The sequence below is a fragment of the Aethalodelphis obliquidens genome, unplaced genomic scaffold (assembly GCF_003676395.1).
Source record: "Aethalodelphis obliquidens isolate GAN/ISIS:26980383/991018 unplaced genomic scaffold, ASM367639v1 scaffold1, whole genome shotgun sequence".
NCBI lineage: Eukaryota > Metazoa > Chordata > Mammalia > Artiodactyla > Delphinidae > Aethalodelphis > Aethalodelphis obliquidens.
In genome coordinates this window covers 70,743,411-70,757,549 of record NW_020837945.1, presented here as the reverse complement: position 1 = coordinate 70,757,549, position 14,139 = coordinate 70,743,411, and the positions used below count along the sequence as shown (strand labels likewise).

The window sequence follows — 14,139 nt, the reverse complement described above, 5'->3', positions numbered from 1 at the left end:
GCAGAGCCTGCTCCCCAGTTGTTGGAGTAGACACCCCCAGATCTGTTTCTGGTCTGTGGTATGAGGTAGGAAGGACTAGAGCGCTTCCTCTGGGAGAGGAGCCACTGAGTATTCCTCCGTTGGAGCTGTCCCCTAGGAAGTGAGCTCTGTGGTGTTGCCTGTCACCCATTGTGCAGGCTCACAGAGTACACTGTTTCTGGCACTGCCCTCAAGCCCTGCCTCAACCATGGGAATTCAGGCAGTCGGCCATCCAGGCCAGTCGGTCCCTCAGGCGCTGTGCTCACAAAGCCACTAGCACAGACCCATTGGTGCAGAACTGCTGAAGTCAGGCACCAGCACTGCCACAGTCGCACACCTAGACCCACCGTGGGAGCTACTGAGTCAGCCCAGATCCCTGGCCCCACCCCTGGTGTGTACCTGCAGAGCCTGCAACTGCTATCACCAGACCTACCCTGGCCATGGGTGCACCAGTAATCTTCTCAGATGTCCCACAGGCACTGAGTTTACAAAGCCACCCATAGCACGTAAATCTGCAGATCGCACAGCTGCTGGGGCGCTCAGATCTCAGCCCTGCTTCTAAAGTCATGCAGTCCCTGGGGATTGGCTCGGATTTCAGCCCCACCTCCTTGTGTGGTTATGTGCTCCCAGAACTCATAGAGGCAGATCCATCCTGCTGTGAGCACACTGAGAATGAGGCTGCTATGACAGGCCCCACCCCTTCCTTTGCACACATATGTTAACAATGGGGCTTCAGTGGCAGACCCAGGCTCTTTCCTCTGCACACCCCTGGTTGTGGCTTGGGCCTCACTCCTGCCCCTTCATGCTGTCTCCGTGTAGCCATCCGCAATCCGCTCCCCCGGTCTGTCCTCTGAAGCCTGAGTTTCAGCACCCAGCCCCTGCACACACCAGCAGCCATGCGTCTTGGGCTAGGGAGTCCATGGAGTTGGCCAGGACCTTCTGTGCAGGTCTCTCTCTGTTCTGCATGCCACAAGCTGGCTACTGCACTCTCCTTCAAGCCTCTGAAACACTCTTTCCATCCCGGCTGATCTCCCTGCCAGTGAAGAAGTTTCCCAGGGTGAGGGAACATTTCCTCTTTCACAACTCCCTCCCAGGGGCACAGGTCTTGTCCTGATTCCTTTTTTTTTTTTTTTTCCTTTCATCCTGCCCAGTTACTTAGTGATCTTTTTTTTTTTAATTTAATTTTATTTTTTTATACAGCAGGTTCTTATTAGTCATCAGTTTTATACACATCAGTGTATACATGTCAATCCCAACTACTTAGTGATCTTTTTTGCAGCTTTGGTTGTATGAGATCTCTGCCAGCATTCAGCAGGTATTTTGTGAGAAATTTTCCACATATAGGTGTATTTTTGATGTCTTTGTTGGGGGAGGTGACCTCCATGTCCTATTCTGCCATCTTGATCTGGCCTCTACCTTTTGAACTTTTTGATATGTGTTTTCTGATTTCCCTTGTGGGTTTTTCTTTCTCTCTCTTTTTTTTTTTTTTGGACTTGAACTTATTTAGTAATGTGTTGTTTAATTTCCAAATATTTGGAGCTTTTCCAGATATCTTCTCAGTATTCATTTCTAATTTAATTTCATTTTGGTAAAAGAATGTGCTTTGTGTGGTTTTAATCCTTTAAATTTATTGAGATTTGTTTTATAGCACTGAATGCATTCTATCTTGGTAAATGTTTTGTGTGCACTTGACAGGAATGTGTATTCTGTTGATGTTAGGTGAGAGTATTCTGTAAATGTCAATTAGATCAAGTGGATTAATCATATTTTTCTAGTCCTCTGTATCTTTACTGATTTTCTGTGCACTCTATCAGTTGAGAAGAGGTATTGAGATCAGTTACTGAAATTACCAATTTTAATGGAATATTTCTCTTTATAGTTCGATAAGTTTTTGTGCCATGTTATTTGGACCTCTGTTGTTTGGGCCATACACATTTAAGATTATATGTCCTTTTCTCAGGAATGGTAACACAGTTGTTGGAAACATCCTCAAGCTTCCTGGCAAATAGGAACCACACTCTGTTTCTCCAGAATGCTGACCCTGAAAAGATTGCACATCCTCTTGCTGCATTGCCCCCAGCCCTTGGCCATTATGAGATGATCCTCCATCCGTGGTCATAGTTCTTGCTTTGAATTCTACTTTAATATTAAAATTGCCACTTAAAAATATTATTGAGATATATTTTACATATCATAAAATTCACCTGTTTTAAAATCACAATTCAGTGATTTTGGTAGCTTTCCTTAGTGGTACAGTTTTTACCATTAATTAGTTTTAGAATCCTTTGATCTTCCCATAAGATCCTTCATGCCCATTGATAGTTAATCCCTGTTCCTGCCCCCAGTCCCAGGGAACCTACTTTCTGTTTCTATAATTTTACTTTGTCTGGACATTTCAGATAAATGGAATCATACAGTATGTGATCTCTTATGCCTAGCTTTTTTCACTTAGCACGTTTTTGAGGTTCATTCGTGGTACAACATGTATCAATATTTCATTCCTTTTTATTACTGAATAGTACTCCATTATGTGATACTACATTTTGTCTATCCCTTCACCAACTGATGGACATTTGCAGTATTGGACTATGATGATTAATACTGCAGTGAACATTCTTGTGCAGATCTTTGTGTGGACATGTTTTCACTTCCCTTGGGTAAATACCTACGAGTGGAATTCCTGGTTTGTGTGGTAGTTTTATGTCTAACTTTTCAAGAAACTGCCAAACTATTTTCAAAACTGGCTGCACCATTTTACATTCCTGCCAGAAACCTATGAAGGTTCCAGTTCTCTTCATCTTCATCAACATTTGTTATTGCCTGTCTTATTTAGTATGCCCATTCTAGCTGGTGTGAAATAGTATCTCATTGTGATTTTAATTTGCATTTCCCTAATGGCTAGTGATGTTGAGCATGTTTTTATGTTCTAATTAGCCATTTGTATATCTTCTTTGTTAAAATGTTTGCTTATAAATTTCACCCATTTTTTAAATTGAATTGTTTGTTGTCTTATTGTGTTATAGGAGTTCTTTGTAAATTCTGGACACAGATCCTTTATTGGGTATGTGTTTCGTAAATATTGTCTCCTGGTCTCTTGCTCATCTTTTCATTTTCTTAATGGTGTTTATTTCAGTGATCAGTTTTTATTTGATGAGGTGAGATTATCAGTGTTTTTTTATCTTCTAAGTTTTATTGTGAGGTGAGAGCCTAAAGTCACCTTTTTGCACGTGGATATCCAGCTGTCCCAGCACCATTTGTTGAACAGACTATACTTCCCCCAAAGAATTGTCTTGGCAGATTTCTTTGGCTTGGAGTTTGTTGAGCTCCCCCCGCCCTGCCCCCGTGCTGTGCCTGCAAGCTCTCTAACTCGTCAGTTGGAGCACTCATAGTACCCCCTCATTTGTTTGCCTGCTCTCAGGAGTCACTGTCCTGTGCTGCCTTTTGTTTGACATCTGAAAACCATTGTTTCATTATATTTTGTCTGGTTCTATAGTTGATTAAAAGCAGGAGGGTAAATCTGGTGCCCATTATTTAATCACGTCCAGAAGCACAAGTGGTCTCTTCTATTTCAGCTTTTTAAAAATTTATTTCTCGGGCTTCCCTGGTGGCGCAGTGGTTGGGAATCTGCCTGCCAATGCAGGGGACACGGGTTTGAGCCCTGGTCTGGGGAGATCCCACATGCCGCAGAACCACTAAGCCCATGAGCCACAACTACTGAGCCTGTGCGTCTGGAGCCTGTGCTCCGCAATGGGAGAGGCCACGACAGTGAGAGCCCCGCTCACTGCGATGAAGAGTGGCCCCCGCTCGCCACAACTGGAGAAAGCCCTCGCACAGAAACGAAGACCCAGCACAGCCAAAAATAAATAAATAAATTTATTTTAAAAAAATTTATTTCTCCTTTTGCGTATTGTTTCCTAAGTTTCTTAAAAATAAAAATCTTGGTTATATAACTTGGGAAAATATAAATTATTTTTAATTTAAAAAGAAGTAGAAGCAGCAGCATCTTGGACATTAACATCAGCAACATAGTGTCAGCATTCTTGTAACTCATAGGCATGAAATTCTAGATCTGATTCAGGAAATGTAATTTATTAAGATTACTGTTAATTTTGAGGGTATCAGTTCTATTTAATTATCTTTTTTGAAGAATGTAAAATGTGTGGTTTTCGGATTTCAGGCGATTGTGGAGAAATGTGACAGACTCTCTGAGGGAATCTGATATTGATAAGGCCACAGAGCATAAACGTACCCTGGAAGAACGCCAGAGGACTGAAGAAAGGCATCGTACTGAAACAGGCACACCTTGGAAAACCAAATATTTTATTAAAGAGGTACATGTCCTACGTGTCTTCAGACTAAAACTCATTATCTACTTAGTGAGAACTTTAGCTTAGTAGGCTTTCTTGAATTATCACTTATATAGCTTTATTTCTAAAAATAGTCCAGCTTAACCATGAGCTTTTTCATGAGCTTTTCACAGTTTGTCAAAGTAGAATAGTTTACCAGCAGTTCAGATGAAATAGATTTGGGGATTTAGATTGGCCACAAAATACCGACATTAATCTTTAATCTCAATAACAGAATATGCAATTGACAATTTGTTGTTTTTGTACCACAGTGAAACTCTTTGTTCACTTCCAGAGACCACATTTTAAGGATGCATGAAAAACTTAAATGGCTACACAGAGGATAGTGAGAAGTGACTAGAATCTTTGCATTGTTTAAGGAAAAAAGAGTGATGTGGGGGGTACTTAGGCTGGAAAACAGATAATTGGAGCCATTCATTATAACTTTCTTCAAATATAGGTTAGGCTTATCACATAGAAGTTTCTTATCAGCTCCAATAGCAGACTTGAGCTAGGCCCAGACTACCAGGAAGCATTTTGAGCTTAACATAAGAAGGAATGTATAACAATAAAAAATATCCAATAATCGGGCTTCCCTGGTGGCGCAGTGGTTGAGAGTCCGCCAGCCGATGCAGGGGACACGGGTTCGTACCCCGGTCCGGGAAGATCCCACATGCCACGGAGCGGCTAGGCCCGTGAGCCATGGCCGCTGAGCCTGCGCGTCCAGAGCCTGTGCTCTGCAACGGAAGAGGCCACAACAGTGAGAGGCCTGCGTACCGTAAATAAATAAATAAATAAAAAATCCAGTAATGACAAGTGTACATTTATAGTAATGTGTTCCCCATCGCTAGACTCATGTAAGAGACCATGGCTTATGTAGAAGCATTTAATTCACTAGTTTTGCAGGTAAGACAAAATGATTCCTAAAGTCTTTTCTAAATTTAAAGGTTTTGTTTTATTTTGTTTATTAATTTCTGGTAGAATTCAGAGTAAGGTGAATAATGGACCAGAGCTGATGCCAAGAAAAGTTTTCTTGTCCATAGCCAAGTCTAAGGAAACTCATTGAATTTTAATATTGGTCTGTCAGGAAGAATCTAGAAAAACAGTTTGTGAATTTTGCATAGTTATTACTCTTAAAAGCCCACAGTTTATTGTAGTAGTTTCATTGCTTTAATTTTTCTCATCTTTGGGTATGAAATATAAATGCCAACTGTTTTCTTTCTTCCTTCCTTCCCTCCCTCCCTCCCTCCCTCCTTTCTTTCTTTCTTTCTTTCTTTCTTTTTGGCTGCATTGGGTCTTCATTGCTGCATGCGGGCTTTCTCTAGTTGTAGTGAGTGGGGGCTACTCTTTGTTGTGGTGCATGGGCTTCTCATTGCGATGGCTTCTCTTGTTGTGGAGCATGGGCTCTAGGCGCACGGGCTTCAGTAGTTGTGGCTCACGGGCTCTGGAGCACAGGCTCAGTAGTTGTGGTGCACGGGCTTAGTTGCTCCGCGGCATGTGGGATCTTCCCGGACCACGGCTTAAACACGTGTCGCCTGCATTGGCAGGTGGATTCTTAACCACTGCACCACCAGGGAAGTCCCCCAAATGTTTAAATGGATAGGAATTCAAGGAAAAATACTTTACATCTCTTCATTTTTATATGAAAAGATAAACCTTTGTAACTACTATGCAAAATTATAGTCTTGTAACCTTAGGTTTTTTTCATTTCAAGCTCACTAAGATAGTATACCAGAAGCAGATTCTAACGAGGAGAATTTTTCTAAGGGAAGCCTACTATAAATCATTAAAAATGAACTCTAGGGGCTGAGAGCAAGAAGCTGTAATGGGTAAAAGATGCAACCGATTTTAAAAGATAGGCCTCCTGGTTCTTGCAACTAACATGACATGTAAACATGCTACTTCTCATGTATTTGACAGATATTATTAAGAACATACCACTTAATCCCTTTATTATACTTTGTGATGTTGGATAGACAGATGTAGAAAGTGATAGCAAGATAGAGCAGTTGTCTAATAAAGTAGTGAATTCCTTTCTGCCTAGATAGTCTTCACTAACTGCCTGATGAAACAGTAGATTGGAGATGCTGGCTCAGGTTTGGGCCTCTTTAGTTGGTAAGATGTAAGATGGCTTTCTAAATGGTGTGCCATGACACAGTGGTACAACAATAGATGGGTTTGTGTCACATGCTGATTGTCTAAGCCCATGGGGCTGTCGCGTCACATCCTGTATGTGACAGGACCATGGACTGTGCTGTAAGAAGCACTACAGAGTAGAGGTGAGGCTGACGAGGATGGTAGTTAGCTGACACTGGTACCACGAAGTTCATAACAACTTTGGCGCTATTGCCATCAGGTATGGCTCTTTGCTAAGAAGAATCATATGTTATTGAAAAGTCAATTTTGTCTCCCCTGTGGTCCTAAACACAGTGCTGGGCACTTAGTAGATATTTCATACATACTGTTATGAGTGACAAGAGCTTTTCCACTTGTTTGGTACTTTCATTATTGCTGTCAAACCAACAGACCAGTTTGGAGTTGGCTTTAGTTAGATGGAGGAGTAGAGTCACTTGATATAAAAAGAGGAGGTAGGGTAACCTGAGAAAGTATAAATGAACTTAAAGTGTTTCTAGTATCATTTGATAATACCTACCTTCTTTTCCTAACCATTTCTCATTGACGTTTAATTTATTAGATCTTCCATTTCCTCCCTTTTGCGATTATACACATCCATCAGGATCTATTGGTCATATCCTCTTGAGTGGATGTTTAAAATTGCTTAAGATGTATATAAATGCAAGCAGGAAGGCTTTTGCAGAATAGTGGACCACATTGGAGTCAGATGTGCTAAGCCTGAACCTCAGTCATACCTTGGATAGTTTATTTACCACTTCTAACTTCGGTTTCCTCATCTGTAAAATGTAGGTAATTATATAGAAGGTGCACTGAAAAGAACTCTGCCCCTTCCTGGGTGAAGTTGGACAACTCATTTCACTTCTCGGAGCCTCAGTTTCTTCATCTGTGAAGTGAGATGGTCAGGTGGCACGTCTTAACTTCTAAACCTAGCATTCTGTAATGTAGTTAGGAGACATCTTTTGTGTTTTGTGATAATTATCAACCAGGTGATTTAATTTTAACAACATAATGGTTTCTTTTGTTAAAGAGAAATTATTCTGACACTTATTAAAAATGAAAAGGAAGACTTTGTTCAAGAATATTGCAGTAGAGGAAAAAGATTGAATTCAACTCTGAATGTGTTGATAAGTGGGAATTTATAGCCAATGGGCAGGATGAGGGAGTAGATGGAAGATTACTAAGAGGAACTTGGTCAGATGTCAAGGATGGTGGGTCGGGGGAGGCACATGATTAGATCAAAAGTGTGAGGAGAAGAGTTTCATTGGATATCAAAGATGAGAGAATTCTTGATAAACTAGTTCATCAGGATTTTTTTTTGCTAAAACTGAGTTTAGCAGGCCTAGGATGAGGCTTAGTCAAGAAGAGAGACAGAGGAGTCTAACTTTTAAAGTTTGGTCAAGGAGAGAGTCCTCGTCACTATGACCCACATAATTGCTGGGTGTAAGCCATTTTTGGAGTAAGGTAGGGTAAATATATATTTTTAAATATTTATTTGAAGATTTTTTTTTTTGATGTGGACCATTTTTAAAGTCTTTATTGAATTTGTTACAATATTGCTTCTGTTTTATGTTTTGGTTTTTTGGCCATGAAGCATGTGGGATCTTAGCTCCCTGACCAGGGATTGAACCCACACCCCCTACATTGGAAGGTGAAGTCTTAACCACTGGACCACCAGGGAAGTCCCTAAAAAAATTTTTTTAATGCAAATAAATTGAGGGCGATATAGGGGTTACGGACAGAGGTTCAAATCTGACTTCCTTCACCTAGTCACATAAACACCGAACTACAGTCTTAGCTACTGTGACCTCAGCTCTGCCAAGATCTCACCCCAGTATGCTGCTTCATGCATTTGCTGCAGCACTTTTTTCCTCACTTGGTCTTCTCCTGTCTTTCTTACACTCTTTGACTGACTTTATCTCCTTTTGGTATCCTTCTATTCACAGGAACCAGGGAAAACTAATAGGGTAGAGTCAGAAAAGAACTAGGAAACAATACTCAGATCCTAGAGATGCCAGCTGAGATGCAGAGAATAGTTCGTACCTTGGTGACCATTTCCTATGCTCCACCTGCTGCCTGTCACTCCATCAGTGGGGCTCAATCTGCAGCATCTTGGCAAAATTGGCAGAATTGCTACAAATGACTTCTGCAAAGTAAAATATTCGTGGAGCACAAACTAGGTCTTCCCAGACCAGAACTTCTCACCTAATCCTAGCTAAACCACACATATTTTTCGGTGTCTTAAGCACCGAGGCTTTTTCTTCACAAACTCTTGTTTTTAAATGTGAGAACAGAATTCCATTTCAATGAAGGCATTGCATCTAGTTTTGGTTACTGATTCTGAAAATAATAAAGGAATGGTTCTTTAATTTATTTTTCTACTTGTTTCAGGGAGATGCCTGGGTTTATCACAAACCGCTTTGGAAAATAATTCCAACAGTACAACCCGCAGAGTGACACACACTATCTAAGACTCGACCAAATGAACTTCTCTATTTACCCTAAACTCTCTCAGAATGGAGTCATTGCACTGAGTGACCTGCTTCCTGATTGCACAGACTGAAACTAACTACACACGAATGTACCAATTAGGGCACCATAGAACTGCAGCAAGACCAAAGTGTTGAAGAAGCACGATGGACCTCTCACCAAGCCGTTCATGTGATGTGAGCAATATCATCTGAAGCCCTTTCACCTGAATTATTAGATGATTAATCTTTTATCCAGTTCCTTCTCCAAAAGCTAAGTTTGAATCCCCTCTTTTTGCATGGGGGCAGCAGATAAACACAACAGTGAGAACTCAGTGATTTTGATTTCTTTGTAGTGAAAATTGAAGTCTCTTTCAGAGTTTGTGCTTTGCTTTCTGTCAGTAACTGAAGTATTCACTACTCTTACAACAAATCAAGAGGAGGAAGAAGATGACCCAGAAGTGGCTTCAGCCATTGTGCCTGAAATCAGTGTTAAAAAAAAAAGTCAACCAGGTTGTCATAACAAGGCATTCTGTTCCTTCAAAGAGACTGTGTGCCTGTGTCTGAGGAACTTATCCATTATCCACCTCTGTTAGAACTCTCTTTTAAAAAGTATATTTATAAATTGATTAGAATTATAACCATGGAGAATTTTTTCTTCTGAGCATTTTAATATACTTGAAAACAACATTGACTTGAAAAATTTCAGAGCATTTTTCAATACCTAGTTTTATTAAATATTATACTTGAGAGACAGTTTTTTAAAATGTGGTCATGTCAGTATGATGAGATTTTGGCCCTTCTCAAGAACTGAGGCATTAAAGAACAAGCAAATATTAAAAAATAAGACTTACTGTTTTCCTTACCTTTTTTTCACTTGTAGGTTAATATTCAATATTACGTGCTATCCCTCTGGATAAGTATGCTTTATCTTACCTCTGTTCACTCAAAATTTAAAACAACTATTCATATTTGTCAGTAATTCAGAAGTTATATATGTGACTAAGTGCATGTATGGTATGTTTTGTTTTTTCAAGGAAACGCAAATGCTGAAGAAACAGTATGAAATAAAAAGGTGTCAGGAAAAAAGATATCAGGAAGTTATATTCAGGTACAGTCTTTTTTTTAAATAAGTATTTTATTGAGGTTGAAGAATTGCTGGCAATTAAAAGAATAGTGCTAATTATGGCTTTCGTCATTCATTCAAGTATTTATTTAGCACCTACTTATGGTGCTCAACACTTGTTACTTCAAGCTACCTTAATTTTCCAAGAGTGGTGCCTTACTCTGTTTCTTCTGATGTGGTCTTCCAATCGGTGTGTGTAACATATACCTGTTATTCATCAGCCATTGTAAGTGGCTGTATCTGTTGCATCATCATAAGAAGCTTAAGCTTTGTGCTCTGATAAACTGTGTTTTATTGAAGGGGGCTAATAGGATGAAAACAGCAAAATAATAATTTTTTTCAACAAATTGTAAATTATAAGAAGATAATTGGTTAATGTATAACCATTTTAATGATTCCCCTGTTCATTTTTGCTGTGAAATGCACTGAAAAATCTCAAAATGAGTTATAGTTCATGTGTTGGGAAGATTAAAAAATAATAAAACTAGAGAACAATGATGCCTTTGTCTGTTTTGTGAATGGAGAGAAATAGAAAGTTTATATTTAGCGGAGTTATTGCCCTGTTCATTCGAGAAGGACATTGATTTTAAATCCTTACCTTCAGGAATCTCTTAGGGAAATAAGGGAGTAAATTTAATAACAATTTTTTAAAATTAAAATGTTATAATTTTACGACTTTTAAATAAACTGGAAATAGAGCAAGAATATAAAATGAAACTAGAGGTTTTTGTTTTGTTCTTTGAACCGTTTGAATGCCCATTTATTTCTTTGAATTTTTGAACCATTTTAAGAATTACTGAAATATGATTTTTTTTAATTCTTATTAAAAGTACATTTCTGAGTAATTGAAATCTCCCCCCCTTGACAGGAGTGAAATAATACCACTTTAGGGTAACTGTTTTACCTTGTCCTCTTCTTGACATCTGCTGCAGCTTATTCACTTAACAAAAGGTACAGGCCTTTTCTGGTTTTTGTTTTTGTTTTTGTTTCGTTTTGTTTTTTAATCTACACCTTGTTAATATTTGGCCAGGGAAACAAGTCTTTGTAGCAATTGTATCTCTCTCTTTTGGGCCAAAGTTTTAAATGTACACTTTCCTTCTGGCTATTAGGAATTGTATGTTAAGAAGTCCAAGACTAGAAGTGAAAAGAAGAGAAAATTCTGACCTTTAGATTGTGTTTTGGGAAAGGTATGGGATCTACATATTGATTCACTGAATTCTGCAAGTTGTAACCAACATCACCTCTAATACCTACTTGTCGCCAAAAATAAGAAGAAGAAGAAGAAAAGTATTGAGTCCCTTCACTCCACAACAGCCCTGTGAAATTGGAAAGTCACGGATGGCTGTTCAAACTTTACAGATGAAGAAATTATTGCTCAGAAAGTTTAGCGCTCACTTCAAGTCACTTAGCTAGACCTTCATTCATTCAACAGATATCTGCTGAGTATTCCTTTGGGGCTGGGTGGTGCATTGGACTCTGATGTGGCAAATACTCTCCCTATCCTCAGAGACTTGGATGAGGGAAGAAGCTAAAACTTAATTCCTGAGAATGGGATGTTGACACAGGCAAGGCTATTGGTCTTTCCAAATCCCAGAAAAGCATCAGTGTACCTAGGTAATGTGGAAGGCAGAGTTGAGCAGTGAGCTGAAAACAACAGGGTTGGTTCAAAGTCTGCATAAGAAGCCCCAAACAATGCATCCAGGTGACTAACCCTTGTTCCACCCTACAAGAGACTCTGGAGAGATTGAACCAGAACAAATTGGTTCTGATTGAACCAATTCAGATCTTTCAGCCCCTTCCCCTATCCCATTCCCAAAATATTGGCAGTCAGGCTTATACCCTTAGGCGAGAGATTAACAGATCCCTTTTAGGAGAACAACTCCAGAAAAAAAAAAGTCCTACAATATATTTGAAGGGTCCACCAGCAAAAAGCTCAGCTGACAACCCTGTTAAGTACTTTACAGTAAAGCCAAGTCAGCAGTTCCTCCAACATAACCCTCCACCCTCTCACCAATACATTACACATATCCATCGTCCACCACACTGTATATATAGACAACATATCATGGCTCGTTTTAATAGCTAAGGATCAGCAGACATTTGAGGAAAGCTTCCAACATGAATAAAAGAGAGATCAAAACAAACAGGAGAAAAGAAATTAGAGGAAGCAGATAATTCAGGAAGTCAGGGGAAGTAACTTCAGAAAAAATTAAATCTTCAGGCAGATGAGATGATATTGTTTCCACGAAACATGAACAAAATGCTATTTTTTTTTTTTTTTTTTTGCAGTACACAGGGCTCTCACTGCTGTGGCCTCTCCCGTTGCGGAGCCTGGAGCACAGGCTCGGGACATGCAGGCTTAGCAGCCACGGCTCACAGGCCCAGCCACTCCGCAGCATGTGGGACCTTCCCAAACCAGGGCACGAACCCGTGTCCCCTGCATTGGCAGGTGGACTCTCAACCACTGCGCCACCAGGGAAGCCCCAAAATGCTATTTTTAAAATGGACTGTTCAGAGAACAAGCACAGGTCTTGGAAATTTAAAATATGATAGTTCAAATTAAATACTCAATACATGGTCTAGAAGTTAAGTGAGAAAAAGCTCTCAGCAAACAGAACAAAAGAATGAACAATGGACGATATGAGAGAAATGCTACGGAAATGAGAGAAGCAATCCAGGAAGTCTTGACATGTAACTAGTGGGGATTCCAGGGAAAGAAAACCAATGAAAGGGATGATACTATTTTGATATATGTATATGTGTGTATGATGTGTATGTATATATTTATGAAAATTTCCCAGAGTAAATGATGTGAATCCATTTGAAATGCCATGAATACCCTGCACAACAGAGAAAAAATAAAAGCCCAAGCCAAAGCACATCATGGTGAAATTTCATAACACTAGAGATAAAGAGAAGATTCTAAAAAGAGAATGGCATCAGCCTTCTCAATAATATCCCTGAAAGCTAAAAGACAAAAGAGCAATTTTGCCTAGCATTTTGTCCCCAGCCAAAAGACAAATCTGACATGCAAGATTTCAAAAAACGTTTATGCCAGCATTTCCTTTTCTGGAAGCTATTAAAGTACATGCTCCAGCAAAACATAAGAAGAGGGAGAAAAAAAGCAACAACAACAGGAATTGGAGAAGATAAGAGATCATGAAAAACAGAAGATCCAACAGAAGAAGTCAAAGAGGGGCATCAAAATCTATCTCACTACAAGGATGTCATTGGTCTCAGTTCTAATGAAGTTCATATAAGATGAGAATGTTTTGTACATTGCAATACTTAATATATTTGATTACTTTATATATTAATATATATATCAGTTATCTGAATTTTAATATTCTGGGGTTATTCAGCTGTTCTTCATATGTTGGTGTTTCCTCTCATGATCAGTTTTCTGAGAATGCACCACATATCAACGTTATGTGGACTACTTCCAAAAAGCCAGAATATTGCAAGTGGAATCTTGTTTTAGATCCATGGATCTTTCATCTTTTTAACAGTTTTGTTAATGTATAATGGACTTAAAGTATACAATTTGACAAGTTTTGACATATGTCTCCATCCATGAAACATCATCACAATCATGATAATGAAAATATTTTATCATTCCCAAAAGTTTACTCTTACACCTTTGTAATCTCTCCTTCCCACCTCTCCCCTCTCTCCACCTCTTTCCCATTTCCAGGGACTACTTGTATTGGTATCCTCTTATAAGGACACTTGACACTGGATTTAAGGCCCACCAGGATAATCCAAGACAATGATCTCATCTCAATATCCTTAATTACATTTGCAAAGACACTTTTTCTAAGTAAAGTAACATTCACAGGTTCCAGAAATCAGGACGTCACCAATCACCAGTGGTGATTTTTGGAGATCACCATTCAACCCACTACCTCATTAATCTGCTTTATGTCACATGAATTAGTTCGAGTTTTCTAGAATTTTATATAAACAATCAAACAATATGGTCTTTTGGGAGGGCGTCTGGCTTATTCCATTCAATATAATTATTCTGCGATTTATCCATGTTGTTTCG

The 14,139-nt window shown here is 39.3% G+C and overlaps 1 protein-coding gene across 2 annotated transcripts in view; it reads left to right on the top strand.

Annotated features, from left to right (window-relative positions):
* Positions 1–10,589, top strand: part of OSBPL11 (oxysterol binding protein like 11) — a 98,855-nt gene extending 88,266 nt beyond the window's left edge. For both annotated transcript variants that reach the window (XM_027107125.1, XM_027107132.1), the window contains exons 12-13: positions 4,196–4,349; positions 8,889–10,589. In XM_027107125.1, coding sequence (XP_026962926.1) covers positions 4,196–4,349; positions 8,889–8,954 — 220 coding nt within the window. In that variant the 3' untranslated portion in view covers positions 8,955–10,589. The remainder of the gene's footprint in view (positions 1–4,195; positions 4,350–8,888) is intronic.
* Positions 10,590–14,139: the final 3,550 nt, after the last annotated feature.